The sequence below is a fragment of the Pocillopora verrucosa genome, chromosome 9 (assembly GCF_036669915.1).
Source record: "Pocillopora verrucosa isolate sample1 chromosome 9, ASM3666991v2, whole genome shotgun sequence".
In the NCBI taxonomy this organism is placed as follows: Eukaryota; Metazoa; Cnidaria; class Anthozoa; order Scleractinia; family Pocilloporidae; genus Pocillopora; species Pocillopora verrucosa.
This window is the reverse complement of record NC_089320.1, coordinates 22,699,027-22,720,689: the sequence shown is the minus strand read 5'-3', so window position 1 is coordinate 22,720,689 and position 21,663 is coordinate 22,699,027. Positions and strand designations below refer to the sequence as shown.

The 21,663-nt window shown below is 37.8% G+C and overlaps 1 protein-coding gene, 1 long non-coding RNA gene and 1 pseudogene across 2 annotated transcripts in view; 1 reads left to right on the top strand and 2 right to left on the bottom strand.

Annotated features, from left to right (window-relative positions):
* LOC136283555 (sterile alpha motif domain-containing protein 9-like) overlaps window positions 1-13,620 on the bottom strand; it is a 47,032-nt gene extending 33,412 nt beyond the window's left edge. Inside the window, exons 1-4 of the mRNA XM_066172584.1 lie at window positions 13,539-13,620; window positions 8,366-8,477; window positions 1,155-1,207; window positions 588-644 (exon numbers count right to left, since the gene is read on the bottom strand). Of these exons, the coding sequence (XP_066028681.1) occupies window positions 588-644; window positions 1,155-1,207; window positions 8,366-8,447 (192 nt within the window). The 5' untranslated portion in view covers window positions 8,448-8,477; window positions 13,539-13,620. The remainder of the gene's footprint in view (window positions 1-587; window positions 645-1,154; window positions 1,208-8,365; window positions 8,478-13,538) is intronic.
* LOC136283584 (uncharacterized) overlaps window positions 1-21,663 on the bottom strand; it is a 215,570-nt pseudogene that overhangs the window by 181,416 nt on the left and 12,491 nt on the right.
* On the top strand, window positions 6,151-19,664 carry LOC136283556 (uncharacterized). The gene is made up of 3 exons (XR_010718834.1): window positions 6,151-6,431; window positions 6,977-7,032; window positions 19,226-19,664. It is a non-coding gene; the product is annotated as an uncharacterized lncRNA (long non-coding RNA).

Genomic DNA, 21,663 nt, shown 5'->3' with positions numbered 1-21,663 from the left:
GAGGCCTTTTTAAAAGTGCCTCTTGCATCTCTCTTATAAGTTATAGTTAGTTAGTTATTTGTCCGGTTAAGGGTATTAGTAGCGATGTGCTACACTTTAAAGTCTAAGAAAACGAAAATAAACCTAACGTATATGTAAATATGTTAAATCATGTATATCTTGTAAAATTATCCTTCACCATCACATCTCTCTACCAATCTATGAGGGTGTCAATAAAACGGTAAAAACTTTCAATCGTTAGGCGTAAAAACAGAAAAAATTTTAAACCTTATTCGTAAAAAAATTAACCGTAAAATTGTCTCATTTTTATCACAAAGGAAGGAGGTTAATTGGCTAAAAGGTTAACCGTCAGAAGAAAAAGCCATCACCCTGTTAAGACCCTTATCTAATGTTACCATAAGCAAGTCATTTCACAACCTCAGTTTTTCCAGTATTTAGCTTTGATTTGATAGCTAATCAGGGCTCCTCCAGGTTTGTAGAAACATAGGTTTCTTCAACTGACTGATAATGCTGGGAATAAAGTTCTGATTGACTTCATCAATAATAAAAAAAAAAATTACTCCTGTTTACCAGTTTGAAACACTTACAGTTCTCAGCAAAAAGTCCACTACCTCTGTGTGAGATACTGACACAAAAGCATATGTCTGGAAGAAAAACAAATTTTTTTCAATAAAGATTTTTGATAAAAGCAAACTAGGTAGACGACTTATAAGGCTGCCAAACTAGCCTTACAGACAAGCATAACACTCAATTGATAACACGCAATTTAAAAGATAAAGAAAGCAAGAAACACAAGCACACAGCTACAACATTATCACATTAGCCATGATGGAAAAAACCTAAAACTTGTTTGCTTGGCATTAAATATAAAAGAAAGTCGATCCATCATTACTTCGTAATGATTTAAGTCTTTACCAATTGAGAGAGATTATATATCGCTATATCTTGATCATCTTTTTTGAACAATCAGGAGCTATGCAGACTTGACTCAGATGATGATTTTGCTATCGGGAATAAAAAAAGAAGCTTTTTGTGAACCGCTTGTTGTGCTTCCTGCAAATTGGTCGCCGGCGTGCGAGCTTAAAACCAAGTTTATTACAAAATGGTGGTCTCTCCTTTAGAGCGAACCGGCTCTGAAATAAATTAAAACTCACCTTTTTTGACGGAATGTTAACTTTAGTGATGACACCAGGAACGTCATAAATTCCTATTAAAAAAAAGAAACAGATGCCAATATAAATTTTTCAGTCAAGATGGAATTTTTAGATAATAGGCACGTCGGATTCTTACTCCGTAACAAAACAAATCACATTTGGTGATATTAACAACAAAAGTCAAAATCGAAATCTATGGACAAAACGTCGGTTATGATCTCAATATCATGGAAGACGAAGGTGGATATTTGGTAAAATGTGGTGCGGAAGGGAGCATAGGTTTTTCTAGAGAGGGAACAGTGTCACAGATAACCCATGCGTACTGTGATTTTTAGATCTTAACACGTTGACCAATTTATTTGTTGTCAAGAGGGACTTTTGATTTACATTCCTCAGTCTGGCTCTCACTTTGCCATCTGCCGATGACTTTTCTAATGCCGATTATTTACCTGAAGTAAACTTCACTGCATATTTTCGTTTACCTTGAACATTGCAAGGACGCTATTTTGAGGGCTTTGTTTGTGTGTGTTACCCTGTCGATACCCTGGGCTAACACCAAAATTGTGATGGAAGCCAACAAAGACAAATTTACATATTACAAGTTTACTTTAGCAGCCTTCACCGGAGAGATGAGTGTTGAAGATCGTTAAATGACATTGTAGGCTACTTCCAAACAATAATGTAATGTTAAAAGTCATAATGATCTTCACTCAGACTAAACTTCCCTCTCTAAAAGAGAAGAAGGAAGCCAGAATTCTTTTATTTTTTGTCCATGAAAAGGGTTTAGGACACATGTTTTAAAAATAGTGATCCCGCTGGTATGAAAAATATTTCAGCTGAAGTTTCCATATTTTGTCTGTGAACTAAGTGAATACACCTTGTAACTTGTAACAAGATAGAATCCCATGAGCTACATTGTTGCAGTCGCTGCGCGCTGGACAAAATCTTTGAAATTTACACTCCATCCCTGTAGACTGGCCAAAAATCATTTTTGGCTTGTGGTGACGCAAAAAAAGAGAATTGGAGAACAACTAAACTATTTTTAAAACATGTGTCCTAAACCCTTTTCATGGGCAAAAAATAAAAGAAATTTTTTTCCGACGGGAAGTCGGGAGGACCGCTCTTAGCGGGAGCGGCTACTTAAGACGGAAATGAAAGAATTTTTTCCTAAATAAACACCGAATTAGCCTAGCTACACCTTCGCGGCACTTATTCTTTTCATAAATATAATATTGTTAGTGAGGTTGCCTACCCCATAAGCCTGGTGGCTTTCTTAGTCTCCTTGCCATCGTTAACTTATATTGCTTTAAAAAAATAAATTTTTTGTTAGAGAAATTTATGCCATTGGCTCATGAAAATAAAGAAGAAGGTTTTACTGGTTTATTTTCTTTTCCGCACGATACAAAAATTCTGGCGGTGAATACACAGAGTCAGCAATGTAAATATTTCCAAGAAATTATGCAGTTCCAAGCACAGGTGTCTGGAAATTTTAATTATACAACACAATGTGAGTATATTAATGGCAGTATTTTCAATAGTACTCATTCGAAAAGAGATCTTTGCACGCTCAGTCCATTTCAGGGTGGGCTATTTAGGTAGTCCATCGGGGTGGTCCATGGACTAGGGGTTCAGTGTTTTTTATTTACCACCGGTAGTCAAATAAATTAATGGAACTAGGTTAAAATCAGAGTTTTTCCCTGTGAATAAACAGAATTTTTCTAATCCCTTTTGATACATTTAAGTTGGAACATTGAAATAAGTTTAAAATTCCAAGACGACGCACAATTGAAAGTCTCTCCGGAGTGAATTAACTTTTTTTCTTCAGCAGTTACTTGGCTCCTAAATATTTCTATGTGGTACCCAATTCCAAAAAGGTTGATTGCCAATTTTTCATTAAGGCTCTGTACAAAACATACCCTTCAAAAGCGAAAAGAGTTTTGTCAGCTATTCAAATCGAAGAATATTGAACGACTCTTCCTTCCGAATGGAGGATAAAGTTGCTCCTGCGTCATAGTCATTTAGTCATTCATTTTGCCCATACTCCAGCTCATGGAACAAACTCGTCAACTTACACAGATATATTCACATTCAATACCTAACCATAACATTGTTGAAAATAGATGATAAGTAAAAAATATATATATAATCAATTTTTGATAATCATTTCAGTTTTCGTACAATTAAAGTCATTCTTCTATGCTTCATTTGCTTTTAAAAAAATGGTTTTTCTTCATCATGCAGGATGAAGAAAGCCTCTAATACCACGAATGCATCAATGAAGATGTACAAAAAAAGGTTGACGGCTTGCGTAGCCCATATAAATTACTATAAGTTCGTGCAACCATCGCAGTTTAATCAAAAGTAAATGCCCTTGTTATAAGAAATACATGTAAAGCCTTCCAAGAACCTCACGTTGAAATGAATCGATCAGAAGTCTTCTACACTAACTGGTATTTAAGAAAAACCTGCCAAACACGGGCATACTACGCATGTAAGAGTTTTTTTTTGGATGGGTGGGTTGAAATGGGACACTAAGTAACTGATGTTTGCATTTTTGTCATAGAAAAAGAGCATTGATTTTCAAAAGATTCCAATGAAAATATTGTTCAATGAAGAGCAGAAAAATAGTCTTCCAATTTATCTGAAATAAAATAAGACACACGTAATTTATGGTATCGCCACAGGATTCTGAACAATAATTATAAAAAAATAAGCTACGTGGGTGCCACGCTTCCTGTAATCTCATTCACAGCCGTTATTTGGTCTCGTCACACAACGCACTCTCTTCCCCCCGTTACGTGACAAAAGCAAACAACGGCCTGCCCGCAAATACTTTTTTCTCGTAAGTGTCAAAACCCGTATTAGGGAGTTTTAAATCTACGATTGTTTCCGAATGCGTGTGACCGCAAACGTCTCGGAGTCACGTGACCAGACTCCAGCAAAACGTTTGCCTCCACGCTTAAACTTCGGGCAAGGCAGTTTGAGGTAGTTGAACTCCCTCGACACTTTTTTCCTTTCTGTTCGAAAGTTCTCACGTATGTCCAATGGATATATGAGAAGCTAGAAAACAAATCTTTTAGCCACATGTTGAGTTTGAAATGAAGGACCTCCATCCTTTGTGTAATTCAAGATGGCGGCGCACGCTGTGATTTTAAACCGGTGAAATCCGACGTCGATCTAAAAAGTCGAAAGTCACTCAAAGCAGTAATACATTGATTCCCAGAAATAAACATGAAATGAATTTGACTCTAAAGATTATTCTTAGCTTTATTCAAGTAATTCTGCTTTACGTGACCGTTCAAATCAGGCCGGGATGACAATACAAACAGGCCGTTGTAATTCAGTAAATGGTGACCACGATAGCCTATGTGTAACAGTACCCTCCCCCGCCAAGGTGAAACGTCACTCTAACCTATGCAAAATTACGTAACTTGATAATAGTTTTTGCGAAGTGGCACGTGTTAGCGTGAAAGGTTATCGAGTTAGAAAAGAACATCATCGAGGTGTTTTCCCTTTTTCGGGTTAATTTGCAATTTAGCGTCCGAGTTCAAACATGTACTTTACTTTAAGGATATAGCAAAAGATTATGAGCGACATTTTGCATAGAGTTAGAAGAGGACGGTGTTCGATTAGGATCGCGCTTACGAAACTAGATTTCAACGTCCACGTAGTTTCTTCTTGCATTTGTAAATAGTGCCACGGTCGTCGTTGGATCATTTGCCGCAGAATCTCAAGGTTTTTACAGATTTCTTTAGGAGATAGTTACGCTGCAAGCGTGGAGAAAGAGCGACTCTTTTCTCAGTCGAAAAAATCGCTGCAAGAAACAACTAGCTTTAATTTAATAGCTTCGCAGCGCCGTTCGCAAAGAAACCGAAAATTGAAGAGGGACAATCCTCTTGGCCCAAGTCCACTGAGATAGAGCACCTGGCTTTCTATGAGAGCTTTAACGGGAGGCAAAATAAATATTGTAACCGGTTTCTTCTAGAGAAGAGAGGCGATCCATCACTGGCGCCGCTTGATTTATTAAAGATTTTCCATAGCCGGTTGGTAACAAAACGGAGACATCTTTACCTACGAAAAACGTATCTATGGCTTTCTGCTGTGCTTCTTGAACTGTCCCGAAAGTCGCGCAAACTTGCCTTAAAACTTCGTCGTAGATCTCTGTTGTTCGCGATCTTGTTCGTTTGTATGAAAGTAAATTACCAACTCTTGGCAATCAGAATTCACGAAAGAATCGGATGTACATATTCTTACAAAAAAAAGTGACGTCACAGAATACGATTAGATGTCAGGTTTTCGTTGACGTTCCCTCGCTTCCGTTTCGCCTTGGCGGGGGGAGGGGGGGAGGGGAGGGGGAGGTTACGACCATACGTAAGCTACGACCACGACCGCTTAACCAACCTGGAACTATATAATGTGCTTGCTCACGATGCAAAACCTGTCCTTTCATTCATAACCCAAGGGAAATACCAAGAGATACATTAAGATTACTGATCACTTCACGCGCACCTCCGCTAAAGTCATCTATTGCATAACTTGCACTTATTGCAAAAGTTATACATGGCTGAAACACACTACCAAGTTAAGATAAATGTGAGTAAGGTAGACTAATTTGCATATTTGCATATTTCCACACTTCCTCACTACTAAATTAAGATGCATGCGAGTAAGCTAATCACACATCACACATCACACATTTTCACGTTTCAAGGTTACTCTAGGGTGATTAATTTTATGTGTAGCACATTCCGTTGTGATGACGTGTTCTGTGCAACTCTACCCCAAGGAAAAGCAGAGTTATTCTTTTTTTTTCATAAGAAAAAGAATAACTCGACAATTGAAACTTATGTGAATATCTAGCTATCTCAATTTTAATGGCAAGTAAAATTATCCCTTTATAGGAATTTCTTTTTTCAAGTCGCTAGCAGATTAGGACACCAGAGGGGTCATACACCACCAGCCATGTTGCCTAAATCCAAGATGGTGTCCAGAGGCCGCTGCGTTTCGAAAACAAACTTAACGAGGAAGTTCGCCACAGATTTATCTTTACAAATCTTTAAATAACTATATCTTTGGGTAAGGTATGAAGAAGGAATATGATCGCCAATTTGATGATTGATTTCCAGGATTTGGTCGCCAAAGTGAAAAATTTAGTCCCATTAGCGCCTGTATTATCACAAGTAGCTGAAGGAAAGGATTTGAACTAAAACTGAGCTAGACAGCCCTAAATTAGCTCAAGAAACTCACACGATACAAAGGAACAACTAATGAAGCAAGGTTAGTTTTTTTTTTCCAAAACTAGATCAGATTTTAAAATCTTTGCATTTCTCCCATTGCGCAACGTAAAAGATTTACATATTTACAAAATAGAAACATAGGCATGCGTAGCATGTAAAAGTTATTTTTTTCGGCTGGTGTGGGTTGAGATGGGACATAATGTGTACCTAATGTTTTCACTGTTTTGGCATAACTTTCAAAAGAACGAAAATATCGCATTAATTCATCTGAAGAGAAAGACAGAAAAAAACCTAATTTATATGAACTCAAACAGCTATTTTGTGGTCCATAATCTCTATTGTCTAAATACTTCTAAGTAAAATGGAAATGTATTGGTGCCACACATAGTGTTGTCTCCTTCGCAGCTGTTGTCTGGTCTTGTCACACAAGACCAAATAATGATTGCAAAAGAGACTACACTTCCTGCCATTTCTCAAACAGAGAGAAAATCAAAATTATTCATCTACAGTAAGTTGCCTCAAAAATATAATTCTGCGTAATTTTACAACAAAAAGCAAACTGAAACTCTGTTGTACTTCTAATAGACCCTAACCAAAGATATATTGCGATCTTGAATAAGTGAAGATACATTGAACAAGAGGTAAGGATAATATTTCAAAAAGGGCTCCTTCATTGGTTGTTGCCTATCTGGACTTTGTCCTCCATGTGAGAAATATACCTTAAAATGCAGGTTGTTTTTTTACAAGGAATTAACATGGGATTGGGTTAAGTCCCACGTAGTTAAGGCAAATTTTATCAGTAGAAAAAGTCAAAACATGAGAGAATTGGGTGAACAATACACTATCAATAGCAATTAGTTCCATGTGAATTTTTTCAGAGGGTTGGACTATGCAGATAGAATACGTGATCAAATACAGGTTGTTTGAATGACCCATGATAGAGCAAAGGCTAATGTAGCAAAATAGAATTTGAATGGTTGGAATACAATTTAAGCACGTGAAAAGTTTCTTAATGTTCAAATAGTGCAATGATTGGGTATTTTCTGATTGGAATTTGGATGTTGTTTTCATGGTTTGTGATGGAATGTAGGTTGTTTAGTGTGTGTGTTGTGAGTAGAAGAGTGGAAAAAATTTTCCACTTAAAAATGATACAAAAAGTTAAATGCCAACCTTTCATATCCTGATAAAACTTGACCTTAATTGACAAGGCTATTGCAAAGATTACAAACCATTAAACTTATGTACACAGCCCCCTGATCCAGGACATCATTTGTAAGAACACAATATGCAATCTTCAAAAGTTACAATGCCAGGGGGGGTTGCCAGTGGGGAGTGGGGGTTGTTAAAGCTTGACACTGATTGATGCATCAGCATTAGAACTGGCATTTGGTTTGAAAGTTTTATAGAAGAAAATGACTGAACAAAAAAAAAAAGATTTATGAAAATGATCACATCACTCTTACATCGGACTTTAAAAACTAATTTGCACAAATATTGCAACTTGCCAGATGACCATCAAACACAGGTTGCCAAATTTGGTATTCATGTTGCAATTTTAGGTGCCTTATTTTTGTTTAGTTTCTGTGGTGACCTTAAACGATTACAGCTTGGAACACTAGCTACTAGCCAAATGAATTATTTAGGGATAAGCAATGTGATTGGCAGTGTATTATGTCATGTACAAATTGTACCATTTTGTTCTCTCTTTCCATTGTTTATTCCTTTTCTCTGGCCACAAAAATACTCTTTTAGGCAACTATATCTCAATTTCGGGCCCCTAAAAGAATGCTGGGCTTGGAGTCCAAAGCTAATGAACAGAACGGTAACATAACAGATTTTAAAGTTAGGGGAAGCCAAAAGTTTCAATTAGTGGGCACAAATGGAATTATTAATCATACCACCACTTAATATCAAAAAACATACAATACACCTCACATACATAAGTACTTTTTCCATAACTATTTAAAACATTACCTTCAAGAAAATCTTTTAAAGTGCTGCCTTGGCAATCAGGAGGCAAACCATGAAGGAATAGCTTTAACTTCTCAATATGCATAATTCAACACTTTCAGTAGAACTGCACAGTCTGGGAAAGAATATCAACAAAAATCAGAATAAGGGGGGTAAATTACTGAATAACTTGCCAATAGAGAAATTACAGAAGCCTCCATGCCACTTAAATTATGCATGCTAAGACTGAGGGATGTTGTATTTGTTAATTAGTAATATTTACATGTAAATGCCAGGCCTCTGAGTTAGTATATGGAAAATGAAAGCTATTAACAACCCCTCTATCTATCTATCTATCTATCTATCTATCTATCTATCTATCTATCTATCGATCTATCCTATCTACCTATCTACCTATCTACCTATCTATCCTATCTATCCTATCTACCTATCTACCTACCTATCTATCTACCTATCTATCTATATATACTATCTATATATACTATCTATCTATCTATACTATCTATCTATACTATCTATCTATCTATCCATCTATCTATCTATCTATATATACTATTTATACTATCTATCTATCTACCTATCCATCTATCTATCTGTATATACTATTTATACTATCTATCTATCTACCTATCCATCTATCTATCTATCTATCTATCTATCTATCTGTATATACTATTTATACTATCTATATATCTATCTATCTATCTATCCAACTATCTATCTATATATACTATTGATACTATCTATCTATCTATATATACTATTTATACTATCTATCTATCTATCCATCTATCTATCTATCTATATATACTATTTATACTATCTATCTATCTATCTATATATACTATTTATACTATCTATCTATCTATATATACTATTTATACTATCTATCCATCTATCTATCTATCTATCTATCTGTATATACTATTTATACTATCTATCTATCTATCTATCTATATATACTATTTATATTATCTATCTATCTATCTATCTATATATACTATTTATACTATCTATCTATCCATCTATCTATCTATCTATCTATATATACTATTTATATTATCTATCTATCTATCTATATATACTATTTATACTATCTATCTATCTATATATACTATTTATATTATCTATCTATCTATATATACTATTTATACTATCTATCTATATATACTATTTATACTATCTATCTATCTCTATATACTATTTATACTACCTATCTATCTCTATATACTATCTATATATATATCTCTACAGCAGCTTGGCAATAATAATTCTTTGGCTCTAAGAACCTCTTTACATTACATTCCTTGTCACTGCCGGTTGTTCCACACTGACATGGCCTAATAACACCCAAACAACTGTATGTACAATTTCCAGTAAGCGGCTGCTAATTGATGGCTTATTTTTTTCATATAGCTTTGACTGCATATGCTGCCCAATGCATTGAAATAAAAAACGTTGTAAAATTTAGTATCAGTACCTACCCTACAAAATATACTTGTTTTGGAAGGCCTTCTACAGCCCGCAGACCTAATTCATTAATTAAAAGTAATGTGAACAAATTCAATTCTAACCCCAAACTAACCCTTACCCAAACCAATCTAGAAAACCAGGGATTAAGCCTCATCAAGAACTACTGTCTTGGTCAGGCCAATTATTTGGCTGTAAATGCATCCATATTTTGGTGAATGTTTGGTTTTCAGTGTAGTCTGCTCCCATAGCCAAATAAAATTTAGAATTGAATTTGATTGGCTGTGAAAACCACAAAGACCTAATTCTTTGTTAAAAATCCGCAGGAGGTCTTAGTTACAGTCATAGCACTTAAGGTACAGGACCGTTTATTTGCATCTACACAAAATTTCCTGTAGTATCAATACTCATTCCTCAAATACTGCTAACAAGATGGACCTCAGTTTTCCTGCATTCTAGGATAGCTATAACGAGTTTGTCTATTGAAGAAACTGTTAAGAAAGTGATAAAAGGAGTGATTAGAAAGTGATTAGGTGAAAATTAAACTATTCTTTCCGAGGATTTTCTAAAGCATTTAAAAGTGCAGATACTTGGATATGAAAGTTCAATGAGCACACTTGACTGGCGCACCCAATCAGGAATTACTCCAGTCTGATCTTCATTCTTCAGTGTAAATTCATGCCATGCCATGGATTAGAAAATTCAAACGCATTTTGTCATAAACGTGTGCAAGCATGTGGAAAATTATCCAAAAGGCTTTACTTTCGATTTAATTTAAGTTTGTGTTTTGTTTTACTGTGTATAGCACATTAGACCCGCAAAACAGATTAGAAACGAACACGTGCTTCGTTTTCGCTCATGACTTCGTATTAGCCGTAAGATATTTCCTTTTTTTTTTCGTTGCTTACCTTTATTACAGACTCCACAAAATTTCTACGATGCCTCCTTTTCACGGATGGCCGATTACAACTACAACATAGAAACACCTCCACGAAATCTGTCGAAACTGAAAAAAAACTGATTCTCAGAACTTCCCGTTAATTGTTTATTAATATAATCGTCGAAGTGAAATATAACTATGTAGTAATTTTTATCTATGTAGAAGTCAGCGAAAAGAATTTTTAAAATGTATTCATGAGAAACTGTTTCTTGTAGATCTTTCCCTAAGTTCGCTCTTGCGTTTAGAATTGAAAATCCTCATCTAAATATTGTAAAAAATATTATAGAATATTTTCAATTATGATCATGGCACAACGCAGATAGAGAAAATGTAATCGGTGAGACAAGTCACGGATTATCCTTGTCGACAAAAGTAATATCGCCTGCTACATTATGTTCAAATTTAATCTCCGTCCAATCGAGGTAATGTGCAATTTTTTAATCAATTACCATATTAGAAATAACAATATATCGCTTAAACTCTGAACGTAACTGCGTTAAATTTATTTCATCAGAAATCCAGAAGATTTCCGGTGTTTTAAAATCCTCCTTTTGACAGATTTCGTGAGGATGTCATTACGTTGTAGTTGTGATCGGCCATCCGTGAAAAGGAGGCGTCAAATGTATTTTGGGGAATCTGTCATATAGGTTAGCAATGGAAAAAAATGCAAATATCTTAACGCTAATACAAAGTCATGAGCGAAAACGAAGTAAGTGTTCCTTTCTACTCTATTTTGCGGCTCTAAAATGCGAAATAGGGCCTTCATGACAACATCGGGCGAGCTCGGATTTCGTCATCAGAAATCTACCCGAGATGACCTCTGGTGTTTTAACATCCTCCTTTTGACAGATTTCGTGGAGGTGTCACTATGTTGTAGTTGTAATCGGCCATCCGTGAAAAGGAGGCATCGCAGAAATTTTTTGGAGTCTGTAATATAGGAAGCAACGGGAAAAAATGCAAATATCTTAACGCTAATACGAAGTCATGAGCGAAAACGAAGCACGTGTTCGTTTCTTCTCTGTTTTGCGGGTCTAATATGCTAAATAGGGCCTTCATCACGAAGACAACATAGGGCGAGCTCGGATTTCGTAATCGGAAATCTACCCGAGATGACCTCCTTTTGACGGATGTCGGAGTACGCTTTCCGCAGCGCGCCGATCACGCATGTTTAAAGTTAGCATCTATTGGAATGATTAAATCATAGATAGTTAGGTAACAAACACATCTAATGCTCTAGATTGGGATATCAACTCAATTCATAATCTAGAAGCGAAGGCTGGTGGAGATATTCTTCAGAATAAATTCATGCCATGCCATGGAATAGAAAATTCAAATGCATTTTGTTATAAAAGTGTGCAAGCATGTGGAAAATTATCCAAAAAGCTTTACTTTTGATTTAATTTAAGTTTGTATTTTGTTTCACAAGATGCAGTCTTAAAGCATAAAGTGCAATATCCCAATAAGTGCCATTAATAGAAAATTTGGAAAAGGCGAATACACGCCTATTTGGCTTTTTGGTCGCCGAGTAGGCGAATTAGCTATTGTCTTTAGTGTCTAGAGAGAGAAAGGCTTTAGTTCACCCGTTGTCCGCCATGATTACGTTTTTATTTCACTACACAGTTCAGTAAACTTTGCCACTGATCAAGACGCGCAATTCTCTTGGATATGGAATTTAGTTCAACTGCAATTAATTTCAGCATTGAATCAATTCAAGCGATCTATTTAAGAATTTTGGTTGGTCTAGATACGAATTCTATTTGGCTCAAGAGAAGCAACGGCTCTGATCAGTGCGCCGATCACGCATGTCTGAAATTAGCACCTGGAAAGGTTAAATCACAGATAGCTGGGTAACAAACATATCCTATGCTCTCGATGGGAACATCAAATCAATTTATCTTCTACAAGCTAAGGCTTGTTGCGATATTTCATCATCCCGCATTTCGTTTCGATGTCCTCACTCAAATAACTTCACCCATTGAAGATTGTGTATGGAGAGCAACCTTGATATACAGCGCGCCGATCACGCATGTTTAAAATTAGTACCTATTGGAATGATTAAATCATAGATAGCTGGGTAACAAACATATCTTATGCTCTAGATGGGGATATCAACCCAATTCATAGTCTACCAGCGAATTCTCTTGGATATGGAATTTAGTTCAACTGCAATTATTTTCAGCATTGAATCAATTCAAGCGATCTATTTAAGAATATTGGTTGGTCTAGATACGAATTCTATTTGGCTCAAGAGAAGCAACGGCTCTGATCAGCGCGCCGATCACGCGCGTTAGAAATTAGCACCTTCTGGAAAGGTTAAATCACAGATAGCTGGGTAACAAACACATCTTATGCTCTCGATGGGAACATCAAATCAATTTATCATCTACAAGCTAAGGCTTGTTGCGATATTTCATCATCCCGCATTTCGTTTCGATGTCCTCACTCAAATAACTTCACCCATTGAAGATTGTGTATGGAGAGCAACCTTGATATACAGCGCGCCGATCACGCATGTTTAAAATTAGCACCTATTGGAACGATTAAATCATAGATAGCTGGGTAACAAACATATCTTATGCTCTAGATGGGGATATCAACCCAATTCATAGTCTACCAGCGAAGGCTGGTGGAGATATTTCATCATTCCGCATTTCGTTTCGATATCCTTACTCAAATACCTTCACTTTTTGAAGATTGTGTCTGGAGGGCAACCTCGATATTTTTCTATACAAGTTCAAAGAAAACTATACACAAACCCCAAAATACCTGTGTGAAAGAAAAGAAGCTCCTACTTCTGTGTCGCTTGAGGAAAGGGAGTTTACTGGATTCTCACACAACACAAGCAACAGAAGCTACACCTCGCGCAAGGCTAGTCCCAGGTCAACACCGTCGAAAAGCTCTGGGTCTGGCTGAGGCGGAATTCGTGAACGATCCTTAATTTGTATGGAAATTCTGACCTCAAAGTTGCCCATGAATTTAGTTTGGTTGCCAAAAATATAGTACCATTTTCCGGATCATTTTGAAGTTATTTAAGGTTTTTACGAATGATGGATTTAACTGCGTGATTGGGTAGGTGAAAGTATATTTTGTAGCATAAAATCTGGGGAATTCCAACACTTCCTGTCACTTCCGGTTTACATACATGTACAAACCTCTCATTTTCTTCAAGAATTAGTTTTATGTTATAGAGAAAGGCTAATAACAGTGTTCTATATACTTGAATTTGGATATTAATCGCAACATTAACCTTACCTTTAGCCATTTAAAACTGATATCAAGGAATGGCGTTGTTTTTCCCGGCCCTGAAGCTGTTTCTACTCGTGTGCCCTCTTAACCCTTTCTATCCCAAGATCTCATTAGTAATTCTCCTTTCTGTCTGCCATACAGTTCATGTAATATTAGGGCAGAGAATTTGGTTTTGGATCAACTAATAATCCTGTAATTGATATTTTTCTTCTCATCATAAGTCATCACTAGGCCTTTCCCGATTATGCTACTAAAACTGGCATTTTATGCTCCTAGAAATTCCGCTTTACGTCAAAAATAATGCTCAAATTATGCTCGATTCTCAAAATAATTCTACTTTGGTTTCAGAAAATGCTTTGTTTAATTTCAAGCAAAACGTAGAAACTCGGACATCGTGTGTATCAGCATCTGAATAAAGTGAAAAGTGTTAAATTGTTTGTTTATAAAACTTCTGATACGGTCAAAACTTTTCCAATGATATACAGTTAATTAATATTTGAAGTCCTTAGCGTTTGTTGTACTGTGACATGACGCTGGCTTGGAGGTTGTCAACAAGAGCACAATTCTGTTGCTCGTTGAAGGACGCCTTCAGTATTGAAAATACTCTGTCTGCCGTAGTAGACGATGGTTGGACAAGGAGAACTTGCCTCACTGCGGGAGCCCAACGAGGAAGTTACTCCTCGTGCCCACACCACCATTCGACTTCCTTCTCTTCAGTCGGGATAACAACATCTTCAGTGGCAGCCAAATAGGCAGGAAGCTCGGCTCTGAGACCGTCGATGGTAGTATCACTATCCAGGAAAGGAAATGCCCTCAGAGTCTCTACTAATGTATTTGTGGGCTTAAGTCACTGGATCCTAACAGGGCAGAATAGTCTGGCAGCCTTGAATGCTACCACTACATCATAAAGATCGACATTGAACTTTCTCAGAAACCACGTAATTGCCGGCTCAACGCAAGCCTTCGCACTCCGTTCAAGTGCTGTTACGTTCTGACATAGGTCTTCCTCCGAAATTGCAGTTGCAATTGCACGGACGTTAAGGAAACAAGGAGCTTGACAAAGTTGGGAAACGGCGCTTAGTTTCTCATAACAAGCAAAAACCAAAGGACCATCCCCTTCCAAAAAATACGTGGCTTTCACAAAATGTTCGCCAACATCAATAGTATCGTCAATCTCAAGCTTCAAGTTCACTAGTCGCTGTGGGTCAGAAAGTATTGCTTGAAGTTGTACTGTGGGCAAACTTTTGCGTACTTTGCCTTTTCTACGAACCTTGCGACATCTCCAAACTGCATCATCAACTGATTATGTATGTGTAAGTAGTAAGAGTGAGTCGGTATAGCGTGTAACCAATCAGAATCGGGTATTTTGGTCACGTGTTACAAATGGACCAATCAAAAAGCCGGATTTCACATTCCATTCTGATGACCTGTCTAGAACCGCGCGGGTGCTTGGGGCCGAGTTTGTGGCGGTTACGGGCGGTTCAGGTGTCAATGGGTTAATTTATATATTTATACCTTTCATCGTTGAAAGAAAATGGAATTTATTTTTTTTCGTTGGATGTGCGCAGGCAAGCTGTTCCACAGCGCAGGCGCAGAGGCATGAAACGAGCGGGCACCTAAAGTTGCGCGCATAACCCCTTTTGGGCGTTCTAAAAATATTGTATCATTATTGCGTAATGAATACCTAGACGATGTTCTGATACAGATCAGATTACTTAAATAACTAGGAGTCATGCCATGAATCGCCTTAAAAGTAATCAGCAAGATCTTAAATTGGATACGGTAATTTACTGGCAGCCAATGAAGGTTGTAAAGTACCGGTTTAATATGATCGAATTTCATTGTGTCCGTTATAAGCCTGGCTGCCGTATTCTGTATGCGTTGTTATTTCGATAGTTGGTACTTGGGTAACCCATATAATATACTATTACAATAATCCAGCCTTGAAGTTACGTAAGCATGGACTAATGATTGTCTGCATTCCTTAGATAAGTATTTCGATAAACGCCTAATGTTATGAATGTGGTAGAAGGAGGTCTTGCATATCTGGTTAACATGGCTGTTCATCTCCAGAGATTCGTCTGACATAACGCCGAGGTTCCTGTCACTGGAAGAACGATCAATCTTCTGGTTGCCAACTTCTATGCTAGAAGAGCGAAGTTTGCTTAACTGCTGACGAGTTCCGATAGCAAGGAACTCAGTCTTCGTGTCGTTCGGTAGCAGCCGCCCATCAATCATCCACTTTCGAATGTCCTTAATACATGCTTCCATAGCGCGATGCGCGACATCCTGGGCATCATCATCACCCGGCCTAAAGCTAAGGTAGAGTTGGGAGTCATCGGCGTAGGAGTGGATTTGAGGAAGGTGACGTTCAATGACCCTGAAGAGGGAAGAGGTGTAAATAACGAACAACAGTGGACCCAGGCGGGAACCCTGGGGAACACCGCAGTCCAGAGAAAATTCCTTTGACATTGATCCATCAATTACGACTCGTTGACTCCGACCAGACAGGTACGAGCGGAACCAGTCATGCGCTTTACCCTGCAAGCCAACAATCTTGGTCAGCCGATCCAACAAGATGGAATGATCGATCGTGTCAAACGCCGCACTAAGATCCAAAAGGATCAACAGGGTCACGTGTTGCGAGTTCATTTTCAGAAGAACATCGTTCATGACTGAGCAAGGCCGTCTCCGTGCTATGGTGTTCACGATAAGACGACTGCAGCTCTGCATAGATGTTATGGGTGACCATCTGACCATGCGTCTGTATGAACACAGCCTTTTCTGTAAGTTTGGAAATATATTGTAAATTACTGACTGGTCTGAAATTCTGAAAAATCGGTTCCAGTCCGTGCTTCTTCAACAGGGGATGGACCGAGGCACATTTCCACTGGTCAGCAAATATACCATTCTGCAGTGAAAGATTAATGATCTTGGTTAAAACAGGGAGCAGAGTGTCAATACAGGCGACAAGAAGGGGAGTTGGCATAGGATCAAGTGCACATGACTTCTTGGGCATGGCCTCAATCAATTTCCGTACTTCATGTTCAGTGAGCAGAGTAAAACTGGTCATTGGCTCAATCGAAGATACTTCAGGCTGGGAGTCAGTATTACTAGGTGACACGTCAGCTGACATTTCATCAAGCTTACCCTGAATGGTGACAATCTTCTGGGCGAAAAATTCACCGAACTTATTGGCAAGAGCAGCTTTGTCCTTAAAAGATGGATATTGAATTTCACGACCGCTACCAAGCAACCGCTTTTTTACCGAGAATAATCTCTTCTGATCGCCACAGTTCTCATCGATGAGTTCTCTGTAAAACACCCTGCGCGCCTCCGTTATAAGGTTGTTAGTTTTATTTCTCAAGACCTTATACCTCCGTAAATCAGAAAGGAGGCCAGTGCGGCGCCATCTTCTCTCTGCCTTACGCCTCTCCTTTCTCACTTCCTTAATATCGTTGTTAAACCAAGGGACCAGAGGACGCACTGGAATAGATCTAGTAACAAGTGGAGCATGACGGTTTAATGCAGACGCAAGAGTGGTGTTGTAACAGTGCACCAAATCGTTGAGATCGTCTGGAGTGTTAGTACACAAATCTGAAACAGCAAGCTCATTAGACAGTGCAGCAATGTCGATGTTCTTAATCTTCCTAATCGTTTTTCGTCTTCCTGGTGATTGTTGGCTTGTCGAGATTAAGCAACAGACCAGCGATCAGAAATATGATAATCACTAACAGGTGGATCCTTGACCAGGGCGTTGCATTGCCGTGTGATAATTAGATCCAATGTGTGCCCCGATTCGTGAGTTGGCGTAGTAACATGCTGCAACATATCCATCGCTTCGAGTAGATCAAGAAATTTCGCGCGAACAGGATCCCCGACAACATCTACATGAATATTAAAATCGCCCGTTATCAGCAACGGCTCTGAGGAAAGGATGATTGACTCCAGATAGGCTGAAAACTCCTCAAAGAAGACATCAACAGACACAGGATGAGAAGAAGAATACTGCAGGCGATACACAACAACGACGCCGACTTTCCGAGAGCCCCGACCAAGAATGATCCACTCAGAGAACTCGAATGACTTTCTCTCGCCAGCCGCGATTCTCGTCACGCTAATACTGTCACGGCACAATAAAGCTGTACCACCCCCGGAGCGACCAGATCTCGCATGATCATATAACATGTAGCCTGGCGGAGTCACCTCCGCTCTATGAGCTGAGTCTTTTTCGGTGAACCAGGTTTCAGTAATTGCGAAAATATTCGCAGCGCACGATTTAACATAGCACAGAAAGTCCGCAGATTTGCTTTTGATAGATCTTGCATTCAAATTACAGAGTTTCATTAAGTTAGTTCGAAGTGAAGAGCACTGTGCTATATCAATAGGAACGTCCGTGAGCGTGCGAAATACTGGCCTATTATAACAAGTGGTGACAGTCGGCCGCATTGTAATCAGCGATGGAATTCCAAACCTTGCTCCTGGTCCATTATTTGATGTGCTTATTGTTCGAGTCGAACTTGAAATATGCAAATTTCCACCATGAACCAGATTTTGACCGCCAGAGCAGATATCAAATAAATAGTTTGTAGGACCTGGATTCCTAGAAATATCCATCCAGACAGTAGTATCCAGCGGGGGGTCATGTCCAGCAATAACTAAACAGGTAGAACCGTGTTTCGACCATCTAGCTAAGGAGAATTTGGTGTAGCAAAAACCAACAGATCTAGCACGCACACCAATGCGAACTGAAGATGGCAAGATATTCGTGAAAAAAACGCCAAGACCAAAGCAACCAACTCCATATTGATACCAAGGCGAAACTGAAGAAGAAGTTGTTGTTCCATTAAATTTAGAGAGTGCCAAGACGCAATAAAAGGCAACCAAAACGAGAGCCCTTAGCGACGTGTGCATACTCCACTCTCCACACTCGCACACAAACCTTGTGAGATAGTTGAATAACAACTCAACAACTCTTTTTAGCGAGTGAAACGATGGATGTAATTGATGACAGGCTTCTGAATGTGGTGATTGTGCCACAAGATACGAAAACACCATGTATGATATTTAAAAGTTAAGTTGATAATACAAGAAGGTAAAATTTATTTTATTATAAGATGTCATAACCAAAAACGCATTTTTAATGTGCGAATTTTTTTCTTTTTAGTGAATTTTGTTTTTAATGTGCGAATTTTTTTTGTTTTTAGTGAATGAAGTCGATGTCAATCGAAAACACCGTTGTATGAGGAGGCGTTCCCGTTCTGTGACTCGTTTCATGTTTTGGTTTGTTTCTTTAAGAAGATGAAGGTTTTTCTGTTGATTTGTAAAAGGTTTTTGAATGAATTGGTTTGTTTTTGGTTGAGTTTTAGGAGAATTGTTTTTTCTTACTCCATTTTTTGTTACAGATGAAAAAAATTTTTATGAATGCGATCAAAATTTAAAGAATAAAAGAAGCTTTTATGTGTCATTTTTCATTCATCGTAATCATGGATGAATAAAATAAGTAGACAAAATAAAGAGTTTGAAAAAGGGAATGTTTATTTACAAAGGTTATGATATTCCTAACACATTTTTTCTTATTTTTTCGGCGGAGCCGACAGCTCTTCCAAAAATGGGTCTGGTTTTTCTCAGAAATTGTAATTGTTTAGGTGTTAAAGCATGGGGTCTCTTTATTTTGGTGGTTTTTTTCCTGCTTTTCCTGGTGACAGCTTCTAGAGCTTTTTTAGCACCAAATGAAGCACCTCCTCCAAGAGCACCTAATCCGATGGCTTTACCTCCGGCGATGAATGCTGGAACGAGTGCTGCTAAGGGTAGGAGACCCCCTTTCTGTCTGTTTGATGTTCTTCTTCTTGTTCCTCTCCATCTGTTTTTTCTTCTTTGAACCATGATGTCTTCTTGTAAGTTACGAGTTTACTGGTATAATGATGATGGTTGATGCGTTGTTTTTATAGGTGAGGGTTATTTGCAATTTGAATTTTCTTTTAGCGGCGATAATATTTCGTGACAATTTTTCCATGCGTGATTTTTTACCAGGAAGTGCATCGATGGCGTTGACCATTTTCAGGTCAGCTTTCCATTTGTCTCGTATGTTTTTGGCATTGGAATAGTCTATAACATGTTGTTTGGCGATTCTGTCCAAACGATTGATACCAGGATCACCACGTGCGAATCGTTTTTTGAGAAATGTTCCAGGACCAAGATATTGATATCTTTTACGTTTTTTGAGTGAAAAGGGATCATCTATCCCTGAGCGTGGTTGTGTAATTATGTAATACCTTGTTGCTTTGTTTGATGTTTCCCGACCATTTGGAGATGCTTTCAATGGTATTTTGTATGTTGTAAGTTTATATTTTTCTTTTGAAAAATTTCCAGGAGTTTTTGGACGATTTGATTTGTTTGTTGAAGGAGATCAAGGTTTTTTTCTGTCCGTTGAAAGATTTGCAGGAGTTCTTGGACGATTTGGTTTGTTTCTTGGTTGAGCTCTAAGGGTTTTTGCTTTTCGGGATCCATGTTTTGTACGAATGAAAAAAAGTGGGTTGGGGAATGAAATTTATAGAGAAAGATACGATTGACACATTTGCTGTCAAAAAAATGAAATTTATTTCAGTAATAAAAAAATGAACGTCATGTTGTTTACAAGTGACAAGATTCGAAAGACATTACCGGTAACAATATATGGTTCATCGTTAATTCCATACCATTTTATACAGAAAGTGTTAATCATGATCGAGTCGGTTTCTTTGTACCGAATATTATAATTGACGTAAATGAATAACATCACGCGACGATATTGTAAATCTCCCATGACTTTGCACAAAGATAGATCCACTAATGGAAAATATAAATATTCAAAGGTGTTTTGAAGATGAAAATCATTGTTCATTGAGGTCCAATTCGACATCGATCGTTATAACATAAATAATGTAATTATTTACCGTTCTACTCTTAAATCACGATTTGTTTTTAATTCACATCGTAATTTAAATTTTTGAGATTTCTTTGAAGATCATGTGAGTCTGAAAAAAATAAAAAGTATTTAATCGAATTAATATCATTTCGTGAAATCGTTGTGATATTTTCTATCGCTATGTTGAACATTCTACTTCCTAGTTCTAGCTGTTCTTGCATCCAATCAGTTTCACGCCCTTCAACTTGATAAGAAACGAGTAGAGGGGAAGTTCGCATGTAAACATCTAATGAATTCATTCGTCTATTAATTTATACGTACACGTTCGATCAAGAAACTAGAAAAAAATGGGGAATGTATTTTGTTACCCTTTCCAATTGTTCTTCTAGGGTGGGTGAATCTATAAGGGTGTGAAGTCTGGCGATGACTTCGCGCGTCATGTTGAGAACGTCACGTGCGATACGGTCTGTATCGATTTTCAGCGATTTCTTGCCTGGCTAGTTCTGCATCAGGATTTTCGTTGTTTTGAGGAGCTGCAGGTGTGACACCATCACCACCACCACCACCACATTAGGTCAAGGGGCGCGACACAATGCACAGGTGTTGTGATGTTCTTCCCATCTCACCTGACACCGCCAGTGCACGTATTATCGGCAACATGAAAGTTGCACGCTTCGTTCACAGGTCTGGGATTTACAGATGACAATCGTATTCGGTAGCGTCCACATCCGGTTTTTT